Genomic DNA, 21,736 nt, shown 5'->3' with positions numbered 1-21,736 from the left:
TTGAGTCGTGTGCGGGTCAGCGATGGCGTATCGCATCACTATAGGGGCGTGATCAGACCACGTGATAGATTCTATTTTGGTACTTAGTACTGCTTGTAGGTTTCTGTGCTGGACTAGAAAATAATCAATGCGGGAGTACGACTGGTGAGGCCGGGAGAAGAACGTATAGTCCCTCTCACCCGGGTGAAAGAGTCGCCAGACGTCTATTAGTTGGGCGGAGTGTAGGGCTGTTTGTATTCGTTTGCGTGAGGTTCTTGAGGTCGAGGATGTACCAGAGGACATGTCCTCCTTCGGATTTAAGGGTGTATTCAGGTCACCTCCTAAAATTAGTTGACCCTCAGTGAATTGCATAAGTTGATCTAGCCGTCGCATTATGAACGTGTCTTGGTTGTCATTGGGAACATATAGATTTGCAAGGGTCACCCTTATGTCACCTACTTGACCTTTTAGGAATAAGTATCATCCTTCTGGGTCTGTTCTAGTGTCTAGCTCTGTCCATGGTATTTTAGCAGATATTAGGATCGAGACCCCCCTGGATTTGGCCTGTGAATTGGTAGAGTGATAAGCGATGGGGAAGTATTTGTTTTTAAGAATTGGTATGGTGTTGTCTCTAAAGTGTGTTTCTTGCAACAGAATTACATCTGCTTTCAAGCGTCTCATGTCTTGAAGAAGCATCCGCCTCTTTTCAGGTGTATTGAGTCCCTTCGCGTTTAGAGAGATTACGTTTAGGGTGTCCATGTTCGCGAATAGAGGGGGATAAGGGGGAAAGGAGTGAGGGTCGAGAAGAAGGTTATAAAGTGAAAGTCAGGGGGTTCAAATTAAAAATAGTGGGGCAATTGGCCCCTATGTAAGGAAAAGAGAAGAAAAAAAAAAAAAAAAAACGGGAAGAATAGGTTTAGAGAGGTGTCACTAGAGTGTGCAGCGTGGTGGGGTACTAAAAGCGCAAGAAAGAAAAACCTTGCCAATGCGCTGTCCGGAAAAAGAAAAAAAAAAACGGATATGCAACGCAGTCCTAAGTGGGGTTGTGGATAGACACGGCCAGGAGATAGGTCTCCCAGAGTCTCTCTCCGCCCACGGCGTGTTTAAAAAACGTGTGTGTAATCGGTAGAATATTCCCATCTAATGGGTAGGAAAATAGGCATGGAGTAATAAGCAACATCAGTTAGCTATTTAGGCAGTAAATAAAATAACAAATCAAATCAACTAGCTGTAACAAACTAGACAGAACCAGTACAAACAGGTGGCACCCCTCCTACTATGGGGATGTGTTAAGAGCTCTTTTTAGATACTCCTCTCCACTGCACTCTGAGGTGTATATAGTACATTTCACATTTAAAGGCAATATGCTTGCAACCTGTCACATGAAGAGAACAGTGGATTACACATTCCTTCTTAATGCAAGACCACAGGAGTCTTCTGGAAGTTCGTACTCTGGATTGTCACCCCCCCACCCCCCCCCCGCCCACACACACACACACACACACACACACACGACAGGAATCGTTTCGCCATTAGGGGATTTGTCCTTCTGCTTTTTTGGGGTTTTTTTTTGTTTTTTTTTGTTTTTTTTTGTCTCTGAGGAGATATTTAAGACCTTTCAGGTCGTTTACATTTATTATGTAAGGGAGTTTGCATATTCCCCTGCGTCCCAGAGTTGGGATATCTGTCCTGGATTCTGACTACTGACTAAAGCCAAGGTATTATAGTCTCTTTGGGTGACATGGGAACAAGCACTCCCTCGGCTCCCTGGTGGGAATCCTGTGAGCATTCCCGCTAGACTTCATGGGTTTGAACATAGTGGTGTCCACGTGTAACCTCTTGACAGAGGCAGCTTCTGTCTCAGGGGTGTCCCTCATATGTATGTGGCTCACCGAGCGGTGGGAGTTCTGGGTTGGAATAATACTCCACCAGCTGCGAGCCTTCAGGACCGGCATAAAATCCCACCTGCTGTGGTCGTTTTATACTGGCATAGATTTCAACCAAATCAGGGATTTTTGGACCAATAGTTTTAACTGAGAGTGTTCTTGTCTGTTAAATAGTTGAATCTGCTGGGGAGACAATAAGTCCTTGCATGCCTGAACAGTCTGTGGGCTATCTGGATTAGCAAAAAGGTTCTGCTCCCTGCGTAAGTTCCTGGTTGGCAACACTTGTACCCAGTTCTCAACCGTTTGGAGCATCCCATTGCCAGTGATGCGGGGGGGGGGTACTGGCAGTAGGTTAAATATCTCACCCCCCACAGAAGACCCCGTTCCGAGTGTGAAGCTGGCGGTGATGGGCTGTCCTGGTGAGGGGTGCACAGCAAAAAATGCTCCAGGGAGCCCGCAGGGGCGGGGGGGGGGGGAGACACACAACGGGGGTAAGTGGAGTCCCAGCCATACCATTCTACTCACGTGCGGCGCCTCCTGAGGCAGAGCGGCGTCTCCCCCTTCCTTGCTGGTGTTGTGGTAATGGGCCTCTGGCAGCTGAGGGTCCCGCTCTGCCCATCGGCCGTGGGAGGATCTGCAGCCAGTCTGGGATCTGGATCGGGTCCGCATCTAGGTGGCGGAAAAGTGCCGGGAGGTCCGCAGTAGTCTGCAGGGTGAATGCTGACAACTCGTTGCGGAAAGTCACAGAGAGTGGATATCCCCAGCGGTAGGTGAAACCCTTCTGTTTCGCCAGCTCGAGCAGGGGTCTCAGCATGGCTCTCCGTTTTAGTGTGGCTCTTGATAAGTCCGGTAAGATCCTGACTTGTGCTCCGTGGAGGTCAACATCGCCGTGTTCCCAGGCGCAACGGAGGACGGCTTCTTTCTGCAGGTAGCGGTGTAGCCTGCAGACTACATCGCGCGGGTTTGACTGGTCTGATGGCTTCGGTCCTAGGGTTCTATGTATACGGTCCAGTTCTATTTCCGTGCTTGTATCATCTAGGACGGTGCGGAAGAGCTCTTTCACTGTCTCTGCTAGTTGGTCTGGTCCGATATCTTCCGGTATACCTCGGAGCCGCAAGTTGTTTCGGTGGCTCCGGTCTTCGATATCCTCCAGGTGCAACTGCAGGGACACGGCGGTATCTCTGTGGGAGTCCCGGGCCTGCTCCAGGGCCACCACCCTGTCCTCCAGTGAGGACACAGCTGTCTCCCCCGAAGTGACTCTGTCGGATAGGCTGGACACTTCCCCCCTCACCTCCTGAATGTCCCGACGATGTGTCTCCTCAAGACGGAGGATCATCGCCTCTATATCCATTTTGGTGGGGAGCGCCTGTATGAGTGTGCGGATGTCCTGGTCCATTGGTACCGATTCAAGTGGACACGGGGGGGCCATCTCGCTTGGTGGGGGGTTCTGTAGCTTTCCAGATATCGGGTCGGGTGTAGCAGCAAGGCTCTCAGGAAGGGACTGGGCACCTCTGGCGGAGGCCTGTTGTGTGAACTCACGTGGAGGGCCTCGTGGTGCAGCGGCTCTGGCACCGGGGGAAAGTTCCTGCCTGAAATAACGGTGCATTTCTCCTGGATTCTGGATGGAGGGGGTCCCTTTGGCTACTGCTCTTGTCTTGTAACGTTTGGTAGCTTTCATACCGATTTAAGTTGAGTTTTTAGCCGGGGTTAGGAGGCTGAGAACGGGAGCCCAAGGTAGAAGCAGCCTCACTCAGCCATGTCCAGCGTGTGTGCATTTCTAGATTGTTAACCCGAACAGGTTTAGGTCAAGTCAGGTTTAATTTAATTGTTGACTATATTTCAACAATTAAAGCCATATCAAAGGGTAGATGGATCTTTTTCAGATATTCAGCATAGATCCAATTTTAAGTTTTTTCATTTGGCACTTAGGGCAATATCTACAGAAGAACAATATACTGCATATGATCATTTTAAAATCAGATTAGCAACCCTTTTCAACAACAGTAATATTTAGATAGTGCTTGTTACTTCATATAGTGGAAACTGCATACCTCCCAACATTTTAAGATGGGAATGAGGGACACCTACTAGCAAATGTATGTAGGCATAGGACACGCCCCCTGCCACACCCCCTTAAAGGAGAATTAACCAAAAAAAAGTTAATGAAATCCACAAGGGCTTTTTTGTACCATTATTATTCCTTTATATTGGCTTTTGAAATTGACAAATGCAGCAATTTAGAATTTGGATGAAAGGTTTAGCACTGGGAAACACTTTTTGAAAGATAAAAAGTAAAAAATGCATTTTATATACAACTTTGTAGATCAGACCAAAATGACGGACAAATGAGGGGGAAAGAGGGACAGAGGGACATTGCTCCAAATCAGGGACAGTCCCTCAATATCAGGGACAGTTGGGAGCTATGAAACTGTAAAGTGATCTAGCAAAGACTAATCTGCTCAAAGGAAACATGTTTACTTTTTTATGTATTGATTGTGACTTTCATATGTTTACATGTTTGCTCTTTTATATTTTTGTTACTGTATGTGTAGATTAGCTACAATACCAGCCAGCAAGGATGTGTATTGCTTTTAGTAAGTCTGCAGAGTATTGATTTACTAAAGGAATGGTAGCTATTCACTCTGCAAAGTGAATACTAGTAAACATGGCCTTGTGAGGAGAAGCAGTAAAGAGGCACTCCAAACTACGATGTAAAGCCTACATAGGAGAAGTTATGGATACAAAAAACAGCAATTCAAAAGTATATTTACAAACTATAAAGATAATTATGTTTTTTTTCCTAGTCTATGCTAAACCCCCTTTAAGTTGCATACACCTATTCGCTGTTTGGGTTCATTAGTGTTGAGAAAAAAATACAGTATGTGTGTCTTGTATAAAAGTGTTGATGTGTCTTAAATTACTCTCTGTTCAGAGTAAGATATATTTTATTATTCCCTTGATAAAAATTAACCAGCATGTTGTTTTTAGAGCCTGTGGGAAAAGAAATTGTGCTTGCCAATGAAATTACTTTTTCACTGCATGGGAGTTTCCAGATATATAAACAGATTATGCTAATAGGGCCTAAAATATATCTGTCCAGGAAATCATGCAATGAAAACTTGAAGATAGTGGGCAAATAATACTGTATTTATCAATCTGAAGTACTGAGAGATTTCTTATGTGTGCACCTGGCATACTGTTTCTTAGCAAAGGGTCTAGTGTGACCTCTTTTTCTTCCTCCTACTCCTCTTTTTGTAATTCCCATAAATTGGCTATGTGAAGTCAGCGGAATTATTTAATAAATCGCTTACTGGCTGCAGAAGGATGATCTAAGTTACCCACAAGCAATCCTCCTTTTGGATATTTAGGATGAGGAATATAAGGTTGGTTCAGCCACACAGCAGTCAGGGGACATTGGGCAAGGAGCAGCAAGATGCAGCGATATTTCAACAGTGATACCTCAGTCATCAGAGCTTCAGTCATACACTCCAATGTTTATTTCAAGATAAAACCTGCCTCCTCTCTCCCTCCTAAATTGGGGCCTAACCAAACTGCCTACATATTGTTCAGTTACTATATAATATTTGTGGTATTTGTCTCCTTTTGCTTCCCCTTAAAATTTCAACCATGCTTTTTTCCAGGCATGCAAGCCTGGGTGGCCAGGAAAGGGAAGACAGAAAATGTGTGCTCCCTCCCCTTCGTGAACCAGACTGTAGCATATGCCTGAAGCACAAAAGCCTCTTCACCATATCTGGTACCCAAGAGGATATGGGGGTTTGTGGGGGTGACTTTTAGGAACCTGGAGGTCCCCCAGATATCCCTCCTCCAACCAAGGAGAATGAGTACTGGGGTACATTAGTTCCCATATATGATTCTCTCTCAAAAAAAGTAAAATGGAAATAAATACACCAACACTGTTAAAAGGACTCCTTAACACTGGCCTTCCAATGTTTCCTTACAACCACAATGACCCACTGCCCGACAATGTTGCCCCACCACAGTATTGCTGCTAAATGGTAGATCCCTGGCTGCCAGAATATAATAAATAACCAGAGATTCTGGGTGACATCACTGGCCAAATACAATCATGACTAGGGAAAAGCTAAATGCTCCCAGGTTCAGTTTGCTGGGCATGCACTAATGTGCCAAACATCAATCCAACTCCTATTGATATCAATGGAGCTGAACCTTTGTTATGGTGATTTGCCAGGCTAGGGATTGTCAAACGAGGAACATGGGAAGCTGGGCACTGTTATAGGGGACATGTACCAAAACAAAAAATGTTTAAAAAATTATGTTTGACAGGAAGGAGTAAAAGTGAAATTATAAAAATGCAAAACTCCTTTAAATAACATGCTTGGGAGGTGCCCTAAACCCGACTGTGAAGTGGCAAATTTATAGAATGTACTACAGCAAAAGTGACATTAACAAAAAACAGAAATATTTGTTGCTAAACAGCATTTACCTTGTATTTTTAATTTTTATTAAATGAAAATAACATCTGCTTCTGTTTGTAAACAAACATCTTGGGATTACCTTCATCTATATCAAAACCCTATTCCACGCGAGGGTCTGACATAGATGTGTGGGATTCCCCCTAAAAATACATACCATACCCTTATGCTTGTAGTGGTCAGGTTTGAAGGAAAATCTTGTGCAAAAAAAAAGAGATGTCGAGCCTCCTAAAGGTGACAGTATAACCCACCAATCCAGGAATCTCTGAGTCCCTCACTCAGAGATAAGGATTTTACAGTGAATATAAAAATCTTATTATTGTGAACCAGTACCCAAAATTGAACTCTCTCCCTCTATCTCATTGGGAGCTGACCGACAGGCTTTTTTCAGTCGTTCCCGGCTTCTGTCGGACTGCCTAGAGTACACATGGGCCGAATGTCATCCTGTTTCTATTAAACCAGCCGATGTCGCCCGACATTCGATACGTGTGTACTAGGCTTTATTTGTTAACTTCCTTCACCCTCCTGGTCACTTCCATTATTGTCTCCATACCCTCAGTGGCATCGCTAGGGTGTGCGGGCCGCACCCGGTTGACACTCACCAGAGAGGTCACACCTGTGGGCAGTGGCACTGCTAACACCGCACCCCTACACTAATCTGTGTCTCTCACCAAGTCACCGGCTGTCTCCCTGTCTCACACAGTGAAGCAGAGCAGACTAAAACTGCCTCCCCCTCCTCTCTGTTTACATCTACATAGGAGGAGGGAGACTGAGGGGGACATACCGCTGTGCATATCTCACGCTGTTATGAGGTCTGTACAGTGTATTGTAATGTAGATGGAAAGAAGAGGGGGACAGTGACCAGGAAGGGGGGCAATTTAAAAATCAATGAGGGATTAAGAGGACATGTGCTGGGGGGCGCTATGGGAGGGGAGAGGGGGGAAGACTAGCAGAAATGGAGAGGGGGGTCTGTACTGAGGGGGGTCTGCACTGAGGGGTGTCTATACTGATGGAGGGCGGTCTGCACTGAGGGGGGTCTATACTGATAGAGGGGGGTCTGCACTGAGGGGGTCTATACTAATTGAGGGGGGCCTATACTGATGGAGGGGGGTCTGCACTGAGGAGGGTCTGTACTGATTGAGGGGGGACTATACTGATGGAGGGGGGTCTGCACTGAGGGGGGTCTATACTGATAACGGGAAGTCTGCACTAGAGGGGGTCCGCACTGAGGGGGTCTATACTGATTGAGGGCGGTCTGTACTGAGGGAGGGGTCTATACTGAGTGGGGGGTCTGTACTGAGGATGTGGTTTCCTAAATGGGGGGTCTGTACTGAGGGAGGGGGGTCTGTACTGAGGGGGAGGTCTATACTGATGTAGGGGGTCGGTAGTGAAGGAGAGGGGTCTATACTGTGGGAGGGGGGTCTGTACTTAGTAAGGGGGGTCTGTACTGAGGGATGGGGATCTGTACTGCAGGAGGGGGGCCTATACTGATTGAGGGGGGTCTATACTTAGTGGAGGGGGGTCTGTACTTAGTGGAGGGAGGTCTGTACTTAATAGAGGGGGTCTGTTCTGAGGGGGGAATATAGTTGGTGTAGGGGGGTGAAACCATGTTTTTCCTGACCGTGTGACACCAACCCTAGTGATGCCACTACAGAAAAACACTCTGGGTGATGGTGTGCAATATAAATTTTTTCTGAAGTCACCACATACTTCAGTGGCCCACCCTATTTGGAAACCCACATTTCCCTCCTGGACAAAATCCCCAACAGTTTACATGGTGGGTCAATAAAGGCCTCTACAGAATAGCTGATTTTACAGACCATAAAGTAATCAGAAAGCCCTCTTACTTTGTGGAGACCTTACAAATGCCCACTTCACAGGCATTCCACCTTTGTCAGATCACTCATTATTTACAGACAATGTGTCGGGATCAGGTAGATTTCTCCACTAGGACCTTCTATGAAATTAGGTGTTTACATAGTCCGGGGACACGTGGCAGAATTTCAAAGCTATATACTGTGTTTGCGGACCAGGGTTCTAAACTCTTTAACCAACTAGCTTGGGAGATAGGAGTAGTAAGTTTGGTCCTGGTGGTAGACCATGGTGCACAAAGGAATTCTGAAAACTTCCCTGGTGGAGGCGAACTATAAATTATTTTCCCAGTGGTATCTTGTTCTGGCACGGTTAGCTGAAATATACCCTGGCGCCTCACCCCTTTGCTTCAGGGGGTGTGGTCAGGAATGCAAAATGTTTAATATTTGGTGAACATGTCTAGATTTTGGACAATAATATTTAATTTGGTATACTCAGTGACCACGATGAATATCCCCAAAAATGTTAAGATGATATTATTTTTTGATCTATGAAGTGTGTTATCCAAACATCTTAGAACCCTCGCTTTTTTCATTTTTCTAGCGGCCTGGGACGTGGTGATCAGCTGTAAATCTTTTCTCTTCTTCTCTTTCCCTTATCTTTATTCAACTTTTCTTTCTTCTAGCTTTTATATTGACTCCTCATGAATGCTTTGTTGTAGGCTACAGGGCCACCTCTAGCCTAGCCTAAGTATGGAAGCATGGTGTTCCTCGGTTTGGCACTGGGAATTTTGTTTAGGTTTATAGAATCTATTTTTATAGTATTTTTTTTCCTTCAGGAACAATATATGTATAATAGTTCTGCATTACCACATGTGCAAATATAATCTTTACAATAGTTATAGTGAATGGACAACTTAAACCACTGCACTCCGTGCCTACTGTACATTTTCATCCTACCCCTCCGGGCAGAGTTGGTTGTGGATTGCCACTCTAATATTGATTAGTCATGGTATGATCAGAATACAATGACTTTGACACTTCTCAGTGTAACACCGTTGTTTGATATTCATTTGGACAACTTAATACTTTGTCTACACCTGTTTTCAATAAAAAAATTATTGAGAAAGAAAGAAAAATAGTGGAGAAATATATTTCCAGAAAAAGATATAACAAAACAGACAGTAAGCATCAAAAACAGATGTAGCGCTGGTAGATTTTTAATCTACTGCTTATAGGTAAATTTAGTGGGTTATCTGTTTATACATAGTCAGATTTGCCTCTGTTCCAGCTTGGCTGAGTTGCATGTAGTTTCACATTGTGCCTGTGGGTGTCGTTGTCACCATGGGTCGGTGTTGGAAAGGCAACACGTTGAAGCGTATGAGTGCTCCTCTGTCCCGGAGATAACTCGGTGGAGGTGATCCTCCAAGTTGCATTCTGGGAGAGGGTATTTATGGGAGAGACGCCATGTTTTAGGGTTCGTTTTCGTTCCACCTGCTGGCCCTCCTGGCCGACAGGTATGTGCTAGGAGTACTACATTGTGGTCCTCAGACCGGAAGGCCCACATCGCTGCAGCGTGTGGGTGGGCCCAGAAGCCTGTCTGGGGCCTACCATGGCGGCAGAGGAATGGTCCTGGGCTGTCTGTCCTACGGGAAGAAGCTGGACAACTGAGAAGATCCCAGGGGAGGACCCGTCATGGAAGGATCATGCAGAGTGCTGGTCTGGAGAGGGGCCTGGTGATTAAGTTGGAGGACGCATCCTAAAGTAATCCTACCGCATAGTACTGCCGGGTCGGCTTAACGGCTCTAGTGCTGTGTTTGCTGTTCATCGTAAACCATTACATCCTGTGGCAGAGGATCGTATGGGTTTTACTTCAATCAAGTCTGTGGCAGAGACTTTTGTTCGTGCTGCGTACTGGCTGCTAGGTTAGTGAGAGAAACCTATCCAGGCGGGCAAAGATTCAACTCTAAAAAGAGAGTACATTCATCTACAAGCTTTCAATTCCTAATACTACACTAAGAAAAGGTATTTGAACTTCCCTGCAACTCTCCTTCTACCTCTTTCCTGCTACTTCCTTCAATTCACATTTATTAAAGCATTGGAAAAGATACTCAAGTGTCCGGTGCCTACATTGTCTGGTATTAAACTCAACGGGACCCTAGACCCGGTTCTGGTGGAATAGAGGTAACGAAGGTGGTGGTAACAGCCCGCTTTAAACCAGCAGCTCCACCGAGAGTTATTGCTACACAGAAATATGATAAAATGTGAAAAGGCACTCAAAGTACATTTGGTCTTTGATTCTGGCAGAGTAAGTCTGATTTGGACAGAGTCACTAGCCCTTGTAGATAACTCCTAGCATTTGAGTATAGTTTCAATGGAAATTTGAGAGCTCACAAGCTACAGATGCAGCATCTTTTCTGATCCCAGAGGAAAGATAAAAAGATCAATCAAATCAATCCAAGATTAGCCATAATATTTATGGCCTTACCCAGCATGCCCCACTGGTAATTCCTAACTGGTAATGTAACTATTAATGGTTGACCAGAAAAGGACACAAATATTCATTTTCCAGCCCTGTTGTTTTTCTCCTCCCTATTGACAGTGACACTATCTCATAGCAGGCAGGAATAAGCAATTAGGGTGTAAGCAGGAAAACCAACAGAAAGCAGCACCATCTATCAAGAACTAGCTGGATACAGGTGGGCAATACTAAATGTAATTGACAATCCTGCTAAAGGCAGAGTCTACAATAGTTTGCTCACCCTCTGAAGTTGCAAACAACTGTACAGATATAAGTACAAACAATTATTTAAATGAGTAACTACTCCTTTTAACACGCAATAAGGCCGGGTTCTCATATGTGCGGCCTGAATTTTTGCCTGAATTTGCACCTGAACTGAACCCAAACACACACAGGACCCTTCTGCAATCTGCAGCTGTTCCGGACTTGCGTAAACCAGCTCCATTGAGAGGCGGTCACACTAGCCTGTTATGTGAATTGGATGCGAGAAACCTGCATCCAATTCACATGTATGTGAACCCAGTCTTATACAAATGACTACATCATAACGTGGTCTTTCCTGTGTAACTTCTTTCTTTTGATTTGTTTCTCCAACTTTTAGAGCTACAATCAATTCAAGAGTTTTTTTTTTTTTCAAAGGCTAAATACTGTACACATTTAAAATACACATGACCAATCTTGTTTGTATTCCTGTCATACAAAGATCGAAATCCAGCTGGTTCAGCAGGGGCTGGACAAATTTAATCCATGTAGGGGCTAGTGGGTTGTACATTTTGAAGATAGATCATTCACCAAAGCTTAGGCATGCAAGGAATGCTGTCAGTGCTTCTAACCTCCTAGGCCTGCTGCCTAGGGAGATTTACATGCATTTGAAGGTCAGACCTGCTTGAAATGGAGGAAGTTGAAGTACAAGTGGAATGTATCACTGCTAGAGGAGGTGTCCTGAACATCTGTGAGCAGATGGAGCCACACAGGGGTCTGGTAACTCACTATAATAATAGATAGAGCCCTCTACTCACCAGACTTGGTACTGCTAAATTACAGAAACTCCAGACTAAATGCTCTTATTCTGTAAAGCTGGGAGTGGAGACTGATGCCTTTGCAGGACTGTGCTCTTGGTTTCTGATGCCCAAAACCCATTTTCCTTTTGATCAAATGATAAAAAATAAATACATTTATTTTTCAAAGTGACCCAATGTCTTCAATCACCCTATTGGAGGAGCTCTAGCGCCCCCCCTCCATCTCTGAGGGGCCCTAACATGCCTCTAAGGGTCAGGGGGGTGCTACAATATATATACATTTGTGGAAAATATTTCTGTCACCGTGCAGGCCTTTAAAGTTGGTTGTGGGTCACCCTCAAAGTGGTGAGGGAACCAAAAGACCTTGTGGGAAACAAAAAGTGTTCAGGTTTATTACAAATTAACAGACAAAACAAAGTAGAATATTGTATTTATATATTTTTTTTTAATTTGTAAATAGAATAAAAAATATTTTTTTTTTTACCATAAACTCTTTTGCTTTGTATCACTTATTCAGGTCAGATTAGCACATGCTGTATGTTTTAATACAATATCTGCAATATAAGTCAGTCAGTAAGCTATTAAACAGTTAAGGAAACTACCCATCTAGGTCAGTGTACCAGAAGCAATATAATAAACAACAGTAGATCAGTGTGCCAGCAGATAGTAAAGGAAACAAACAGCAAAGCATTAAATACATGTCTAAAGTGTCTTCACATTAAAGCAGCCTTTTTTGGAAGGCTTTCATCTGTGGATTCAGCAAATACTAATGAAATACAACCAAGTATTATAACAACATAGCACAACTAAAAGTGGTGTCTTTTGACAAGTTTTACTTGCAGAGTCACAGAGAGAATTAAAGCGGACCTTCAGTCATTTTTTCAACTTTCCATCTAGTAAATCTTCTGTCCTTGTTGTTTTAACTTTGGATAGTAAAACATTTTTTTCTGCCAGTAAATACTGAGTAGAATTATAGGGGTCTGATAATGTTGAGTTATATATATGTATGTAAAAGTGAAATGCAGCGCTAAAAATGATAACAAATGGTAAAAGGCACATCAGACATGGTGACCATTACCAATATATACATAGCTGAAACACATGAAGCATAATACCAAAAAATTGAATATTAGACGGGATATAGTAAAGTCCCAATGTATGGCTATGAATCTGATACAAGAGAGTGTAGAAATCTTCTCTTGTATATCATGAGTTGTACGATCATGGGAAGTGAATAGATGGAATACGCTTACCAGCAGGAGTGGATTCGGATGCCGGTAGGGTGAGCCTTACTCTATCCTACACTTGATTTTATTATTTTACACGTGATTATATCGTTTGTTGATTATTGGTTATATCCAATAAAATACGTCATTTGATCTGCACTATTGGCGTCCTATCTATCTTTTTGGGAACCATCCATGCTCTGGAGACTTGTTTGTGGCAGAGAATTCCCCCTCGGGCTTCTGAACGGACAGTCGTGACGTGGACCATAGAGGATAGATCCCCCTCGAGATCCGGGATTTCCAGGACCAACCATCGTCCAACCATCGTCCATTAAGGATCTCAGAGCCTGTTTGATTCAGTGTCACCGGCATCCGAATCCACTCCTGCTGGTAAGCGTATTCCATCTATTCACTTCCCATGATTGTACAACTCATGATATACAAGAGAAGATTTCTACATCAGTCCAACATTCATATTTAGCCTATGTTTGGGACTCTCTTGTATCAGATTCACAGCCATACATTGGGACTTTACTATATCCCGTCTAATATTCAATTTTTTGGTATTATGCTTCATGTGTTTCAGCTATGTATATATTGGTAATAGTACTTTTACTTCTGTTTACAATATTGGTCATATTTTATGTAGCTGCTTTTCACATTGGGTTAGCGCAGTGTTATTTATATTTTCTTTGAGATATATATGTATGTATATAGAGACTGTCGCTTTAAGAATTGTAATACACTTTCTTGCTTCTTCTTATGCCCCGTACACACGGTCGGATTTTCCGACGGAAAATGTGTGATAGGACCTTGTTGTCGGAAATTCCGACCGTGTGTAGGCTCCATCACACATTTTCCATCGGATTTTCCGACACACAAAGTTTGAGAGCAAGCTATAAAATTTTCCGACAACAAAATCCATTGTCGGAAATTCCGATCGTGTGTACACAAATCCGACGGACAAAGTGCCACGCATGCTCAGAATAACTAAAGAGATGAAAGCTATTGTCCACTGCCCCGTTTATAGTCCCGACGTACGTGTTTTACGTCACTGCGTTCAGAATGATCGGATTTTCCGACAACTTTGTGTGACCGTGTGTATGCAAGACAAGTTTGAGCCAACATCCATCGGAAAAAATCCTAGGATTTTGTTGTCGGAATGTCCGAACAATGTCCGGCCGTGTGTACGGGGCATAAGACAGAGTTTTCAGTCTAATCTGACCTTCACCGCCAGATAAAAAGCAACAGTTCACTCCCTCTTTGCTCTGAGAAATGGACAGTCTTATCTAGCTAGTCTGAACCAGTACCAAGATGGCGGAGCCCATGTTTTCTTTTGCTTTCTATCAGTCGCGTGATGGAACTAGCCATTTAACTGTTCCCTTGTTACTAAGAAGATATGAATGCTGATTGGACTAAACTATACGATCACACCTATAACACGCCTAGTGCTTATGCATATTCATACCTATATATTGTATAACCTGTAGGTGCAAGCTCAGAAACACTTTCACTTTTGTTTGCTATAGTAGCCGAGAAATGTGTTGTATTTCTCCACTGCAGTGAATAAAAGCACCTATCTTATCTTAAGATCTGGACTACTATCTCATCATCATCCGTCTTGTTTTGAGATCCCTAAATTGGATTTAACAATACCTTATACAGCCCACTTCCTGTTTCTTGTCCGGTAAAAAGCATAGGCTTATGACATCATGCACAGCCCTCGCTTTCACTCTCGTGAGAGTTTGCCAGGAAGGGAGGGGGGGATGAGTCATAAGGAGGCCAATGAGAGCTGCAGAGCTGGAGGTGTGCCTCTGTGTGTCTGTGCAAATCCAGGAAGTGAACAGGCAGCAGTTTCAGCTGCCCACAGCTAAAATGGTTGCAGCCAGACTCAGTGGAGGGAGATTTCTGCAACATATTTAGCAAGTACAGAATCACAGTATATATACAATAATATGCAAAGTGGTTGGAGGGAAGCTTAAGAATGACAAAGATGTTTCTTTTACAAATTATGTGAGCAGACATCAGTTCCTCTTTAAAGAGCAAGAATTGGCATTCATTACTGCAAAAGTAATACAGCAGGCTAGAAATTTCAGACCCAATAGTAGCTGGACCAGTTTGGATCATGACACAGCAGTGAGCTCAAGAGCTCACTCAGACTCCAACAGGGAAAGATTAGACAACAGTGAATATTTACAGTGTTTATGTTGATGCTTATGCCTTGTAGGAGATAAATCTGAATCTGATATGCTTTTAATTGCAAACTTAAAAATGAGGATCACTCCATCATCTGATAATATACCATACCATGCCTGAAAATGTGTACATTCTGAAGGAAAAACATAAATCATTCACATGCACAAAAATGAAGGCATGCCAGTGGTAAGTTATTAAAATAGCCAGACCCTTGTAAACCATGCTCCTATCAGATAAATTCTTTAGTACTAAATTAAACATCTGCCTATATTCTGCCAGAATTGGTTTAGAGATTGGCACTATTATGAACAGCAAATGTTGTTAAACCAGCTGTTTCTTTAGTCTTCTTGTGCAAAAAAAACTGAATGTTATATATGTCAGACATCGAATGTAATGAATATAAATTGCTTGTGTACATTCATTTAGAGGATTGTTCCTGTACAGGGCAGAATATGGCCTTCATGTCCTGGTACCTCTTTTCCACAACAATAATTGGCTCTGCGTATAAAATACCTTTTACATTTTTTTAAACCTAATTCTCAAAAAACATGCATATCTAGAAAATAAAGACTTTTATGTCTATATTAAAACATATGAGATAAAAGATTTTAAGATGGTCAGCACATGTCTGCCCATTTTTACCCTTCTCTAAGATCTATGGCACTGCGATAATTGGGAAAAAAATGACTGTACCTCATGTAAAACTAAATATTTTAATCAGAGAAAAATTACAAAGATACATGAGAACAAAAATGTACTTGTTTCACTCCCCTCTCCAAAATGTAAAAGTCAGCAGCTAAAAATACTGTAGCTTCTGACTTTTACTATTAGGGAACCTGCCTGTCCAGGCATCCAGCGGTGTCCTCACCCATGCGATTCTTGAATCGGCTCTTGGGTGCTTCCACCACCATCTTGGCTGCGGGAAACTGGCAGTGAAGCCTTGCTGCTTCATAGCCGATTTTCTACTGCGCAGGAGGGAATTGAGCTGCGCTCTGTGAGTGGCCCGGCTGCAGGGGAAAGGAAAGGGGGAAAACTTTTGGCTCATTTTGCCACAGCAAACTGAGCCCAGGTTAGAAGCGGGTACCTGTCAAAGCCAGGTACCCACTCCCGGCCCCCCACCCAAAAGGTGCCAAATGTGGCAGCGGAGGGGGGGGAGGAGGCAGAAACGAGGAGCTTCCCCTTTCTGCTGTAAGTGAAAATCCTAGTTTTCATTGAGGATCCTCACTATCTCAGATGAGAGCCAATAATTATTTTACAAAGATATTGCAGGGAACACTGCACTGTTCCTATCCTTTTATGCTGCAATATTCTGCTGCCACCTTAGCCTTAACTTAACTCCAACGTAATGTAACAAAATAAAATCAGAGAAAGCAATCAATGTCTTTTAGCTCTGCAAATCTGGAATTTTTCTAGAGGCTACTGGATAATTTTAATGGCTTCCCACTACTTGGGTAAAATATCTGGAAAGAGATTGCTGTCTGCAGTAGATTTTTTCAGGTTAATCAGGAATTTGCTAGTGGGTGGAGGAGATACAATTGCCTGTGAAACATACTGGCTAGCAAAAGGCTCTTTCAAGTGTTTTAAATGTTGATATAGGTAAAAGGCATGCCTCCTAGACCCAGTCTGTGGACACAGTATGGCAACTTTTTTTAAAGTCTTGTTTTTTTTTTCCTGGCTGTACATTATATACATTTGTTTTTCTTTAAAAATAACAAACATGTTATACTTACCTGCTCTGTGCCTTGGCTTTGCACAGAGCAGCCCAGATCCTCCTCTTCTCAGGTCCCTCGCTGGCACTTCTGGCCCATCCCTTCTGTTGAGTGCCCCCACAGCAAGCAGCTTGCTATGGGGGCACCCAAACCGAGCCACAGCTCTGTGTATCTATTCAGACATTGAGCCGCGGATCGTCCCTGCCCCCTCTCTCTCCTCATTGGCTAACTGACTTTGATTGACAGCAGCGGAACCAATGGCGCCACTCCTGTGTCTTAGCCAATCAGGAGGGAGAGTCCCTGATGGCTGAGGCACTCGTGCACATCACTGGATCAAGATGAGGCTCAGGTAAATATTAGGGGCATGAGGGGGGCTGCTACACACAAAATGTTTTTTTATCTGAATGCATAGAATGCATTCAGATAAAAAAAAATCTTCTGCCTTTACAAACACTTTAACTCTTCAGTAAATCATACATTGTACAATGTTTTATTCAATTTCCTTTATATTTATCTTCAACTACACAGTGCAAGGGCCTGTCTGATTGCATACAAATTTAAAAAGTGTTTAGGTTTGACCTCATAGTATATGGTTTTAGTAAATCTGAAGGAAAATAGTAAAGGAAAATTATATAATGTATGGCCAGCCTAACTGTAGAGCAGGCAGAAATGGGAGTATCTAAATAGATACTGTACCATATAAAAGCAACCAAAAAGGGTAAATGGGAATATACCAAATAAAATAAAGAAAACAAATGAACAAACAGGCTACTGTGGCAGCAAAGGCTCCTCCTCTGCACATCTTAGTGTGGTCTGATGATTCTTGCATCGCAATGCATTAGCATTACAGAAATGGAAGATAACACAGACATTTCAGCTTGTTCTTTTAAAGCTAAGTAAAATTTTAGTTTGAGTTTCCTGGTAGTTCTATGTTCTGTTACTGCTACAACAAAAAACCTTGTGACAGAAGAGTTTAAGCTGCACTAATGAAAAAGGCAGAGGGGGGCAGGTGTAAGAGTACTGGACTAACAACCAGCTGCAGCTGTTCCTGAGGGCATGGTATGAACTATTAAACAAAACGTGTAAAAGAATAAAACATAGAACAATATATGCGCACAAGATGCAGGACCTTCCAAGAGACAATGTTGTAGAATGATAGTGCAAAATTACATTTTTTACTTTCATTATAAAAATATATTTTAGAAAAAAAAAAGAAAATCAAATCATAATAATAATAAAGTGCATAACAGTCACATTAGATTTATATGAACTAAATAATAAGAACAGGATAACAAATGAGCAGTCTTACCATCTTCTCTGGACTTCTGGATAAAAGCTTCCACTCCGCTTTCCCCATAGCTGCCTTCAGATGCTAGTGTGGACACATAACTCCATTTCAGAGCTTTCACAATATCCACCATGGCCTGAGCCTGATAAGTGTCTGATGGAACCACTCGAGAAAAAAAGTCATATCGACTGTTGTCACTTAGATCTGGAGCAGTGGAGGCATAACTAATTTGTGGAATCTGTGAAGATGAGAAAGGCAGAGCAATTTAATAATAACAACAATGGAGCACTGCAAAAGATAAGATGAGGATTGTAAAGATTTTAAATGGCACATACACAAAACCCATTTAAAATGTGAATCAATAATAATACAGTTTAACACCAATATACATTAGCAGTAAGTGCACACTAGAATCAATGTGTATGTACGTTTGTTACATTTCCTATGCATGAGACATCTCCTCATAAAGCATATTAACAGCAGCAAAACTTAAAAAAAATGACAGTGGTAGAAATTGACAAAAACACTCAGAGAATGATTACAACATGCATTCAGTGTCTATTAACAATGACCATAAAATCTGTGATAGAAAAATAGTTCTACACTATAACAGGTATGGAGTGAGAAAATGTACCTTGCCGTCATTTTAATGTAATTAAAACATATTATAATTTTAACTTCAAGATGAAAATTTAAGATATTGTTGGATGTTGTATGATCACCTTCCAATCACTTAGGTGTCCTTTTATGAAAGTGCGGTAAAATACCGCTTTTCAGTTCTCAGGCATTCTCAGAGGAGATCGCTCTCCTCTGAGTGCCTGTTTATGAAAGTGTGTAGATCGCTTCTCATGTTGAGTTGAGGAGCGATCTACAAACGCCGGGAACTTCTGAGAACGGCTCCTCTCACTGTAATCTTGCGTGATATAGCGGGATTACAGTATGAGGAACCATAAAATACAAAGTGTAACACAAATCAGCACACATTATTCCCCAACATATTAATAAAATAATAAAGTTAAATTCCCCCTACACAATATACATTAACCTAATTATAAAAAAAAATTGTTTTTATCAATATTTAAAGATCATACATGTCCCTATTTAAATGTGAATGGTGTATAGTAAATGAATGTAATGCACATATGTAATGCAGCTATACACCATTCATATAAATGCAAAATACATTTATAATCATTAAAAAAATAATTTTAATAAAGTATACAAGTATAAATATTTATTAATAAAATAAAATAAAATATATTTCATAATTGATAAACATAAAAATTGATAAACTGGTGCAATGCGAGAACACTGCGAATCCACTGCGGGTTCCCGCATCGCACCGACTCACATGTCAGTTCACACTGCCATATGCGAATCGCTGGGGAGTGTCAATACATTGTTAAGGACACCCCCAGTTCAGCTTGCATATCGCACTGCGAACTGACAGTCCGGACATGCGATCCGATTCTGGTCCGAACAGAAAAAAGGGTCCTGTGCGTGTTTGCACCGAATGCCGTGCGATATCAGCCATACTACCTGTACAGCTGATATCGCAACGCACAGACATCGCATGTAATGTGAATGGCAGTGTGCTGCGAATTACATGCGATGCCTGTGCGATGTCCGGCATCGCACAAGTGTGAACTGGGCCTAAAAGTTAACACCCCCAAATCAGTTCGCATATCGCAGTGTGATCTGCAAACTCGGACAGTAATCAAATCGCATGGGTGTGAACACCCATGCGATCCGATTCTGCTGTGGACCAAAAAAAGGGTCCTGTAAGAGTTTTGTCCGAGTGCAATGCAAATTTAACAATACTATCTGTATGGCTGAAATCGCATTGCACAGAGATCGGATGTGATTTTGCACTGCAGTGCGGTGCGAATCACATCCGATCTCGGACACCGCAGCAGTGGGAACTGGCCCTAAATCATATTGCATTTGCACCAAAATGGTACAGGACCCTTTATTTGGTCCGCACTGGAATCGGATCGCATGGGTGTGAACACCCATGCGATCCGATTCCTGCACCATTACATAGTTCGCACTGCGATCTGTGAAATGATCTGGGGGTGTCATTAACTTTACATTGACACCCACAGTGGTGCGCAGATGTCAATGTAGGTGCGATGTGAAAACCCACTTAGGAATCACGCTGGTTCACGCATTGCACAAGTGTGAACCCAGCCAGAGACGTGAACATCTAAAAAAAAATATATACATATATCTATATATATCTATATATATATCTATATATATAATATATATATAGATAGATAATATATAATATATATATATAATATATATATCTATCTATATATATATTATATATATATATGTAAAAATATATATAATAGATGTATCTATATATAGATATATCTATAGATAGATATAGTTTATATATATCAATAAATATCTATTTATCTATCTATCTATCTATCTATATATATATAGATATAGATATATACATATCTATATCTATATATATATATATATATATATATATATATATATACACACACATATATAGATATAGATATAGATATAGATATATATCTATATCTATATCTATATATATATATATATACACACTATAAATTTCACCAGTTTCAGGCTTCTCACTCTGATTCTCCACTTCTGAAATGGTGAATCAGAAAGTGAGAATTCTGTCACAGATCGCCAGTGAGGTGCTGAGATTGCACCTTCATAAACTGGCCGTTTCTGTGAAGTCAGTTACAAATTCTCACTGTGCTGAGATAATCAGCGGAGAACGTGTTCTCCACTGATTATCTCAGTTTCATAAACTGGTTATGAGCTGAGATCAGCGGTGAGACTCGGGATCGCTGCTGATATCAGTTTCATAAAAGGACACCTTAAACCCTACATACAACTTGTCTAGCTTACTTCATAGAAATCTATTTATTTAATCTGTTTAACAATCAATTGCTACTCTTAGTAATCAATCGTTAGAAATTTTTGTATCATAGTTGACCACCTAAACATCAGAAAGTGGCTATATTTCCCAGTAGCAAGCCTGTGTAGCTTAGCCCTAAACTGGATTTATATATTATTCATATAATTATTGCTTCCTAATTCACTTAAATAGAATCAAACATGCCCCATACTGTATATAGGTATACAGTATAACATAAGGTAACTGCTTGCTCATCTTTGTACAATGACAATAAGATATTTGGCAAAAATTTCTCAATTTATTTTTCGTAAAAGAGATGGCCTGGGTAGAATTTTTATGACCATTTCAATTTCTTGTATTGCCTGGGAAACTGAATTCTGCCTTAAACATTTTATTCTTTCTTCAGTACCTAAGAATTTACTAAGAACCATGAAAAAAAGTAAACCCTTCAAAAGAAACCACATTTAAAAGTACTTCTGTTGAAGGGCCCTTATAAATTAAGATTGTTGGTAAATTGACCAGTTTAAATACATGTAGATCAGGACTAGGAGATTAACTATTGAACAAAAGCTATCCAACACAATGCTTGAGAGGTTTTTCCACTTTTCACATACAGTATGTGCAGTTTAGAAATACTGGTAAGGAGAGAGAAAGTAAAATGCAGAGCCTGTTACTTCACTGGTATACTATGTCAGTCTCTTTGAAAGGGTTATGTTAGTTTTACATATTG

The 21,736-nt window shown here is 41.7% G+C and overlaps 1 protein-coding gene across 4 annotated transcripts in view; it reads right to left on the bottom strand.

The window, feature by feature from the left end:
• Positions 1-21,736, bottom strand: part of GRM4 (glutamate metabotropic receptor 4) — a 617,812-nt gene that overhangs the window by 368,979 nt on the left and 227,097 nt on the right. For all 4 annotated transcript variants that reach the window (XM_073616043.1, XM_073616042.1, XM_073616040.1 and 1 more), the window contains exon 3: positions 18,111-18,327. In XM_073616043.1, coding sequence (XP_073472144.1) covers positions 18,111-18,327 — 217 coding nt within the window. The remainder of the gene's footprint in view (positions 1-18,110; positions 18,328-21,736) is intronic.

The sequence above is a fragment of the Aquarana catesbeiana genome, linkage group LG02 (genome assembly GCF_042186555.1).
Source record: "Aquarana catesbeiana isolate 2022-GZ linkage group LG02, ASM4218655v1, whole genome shotgun sequence".
Lineage (NCBI taxonomy): Eukaryota > Metazoa > Chordata > Amphibia > Anura > Ranidae > Aquarana > Aquarana catesbeiana.
The sequence above is the reverse complement of the archived record's forward strand: the minus strand, read 5'-3'. Positions and strand labels throughout refer to the sequence as shown.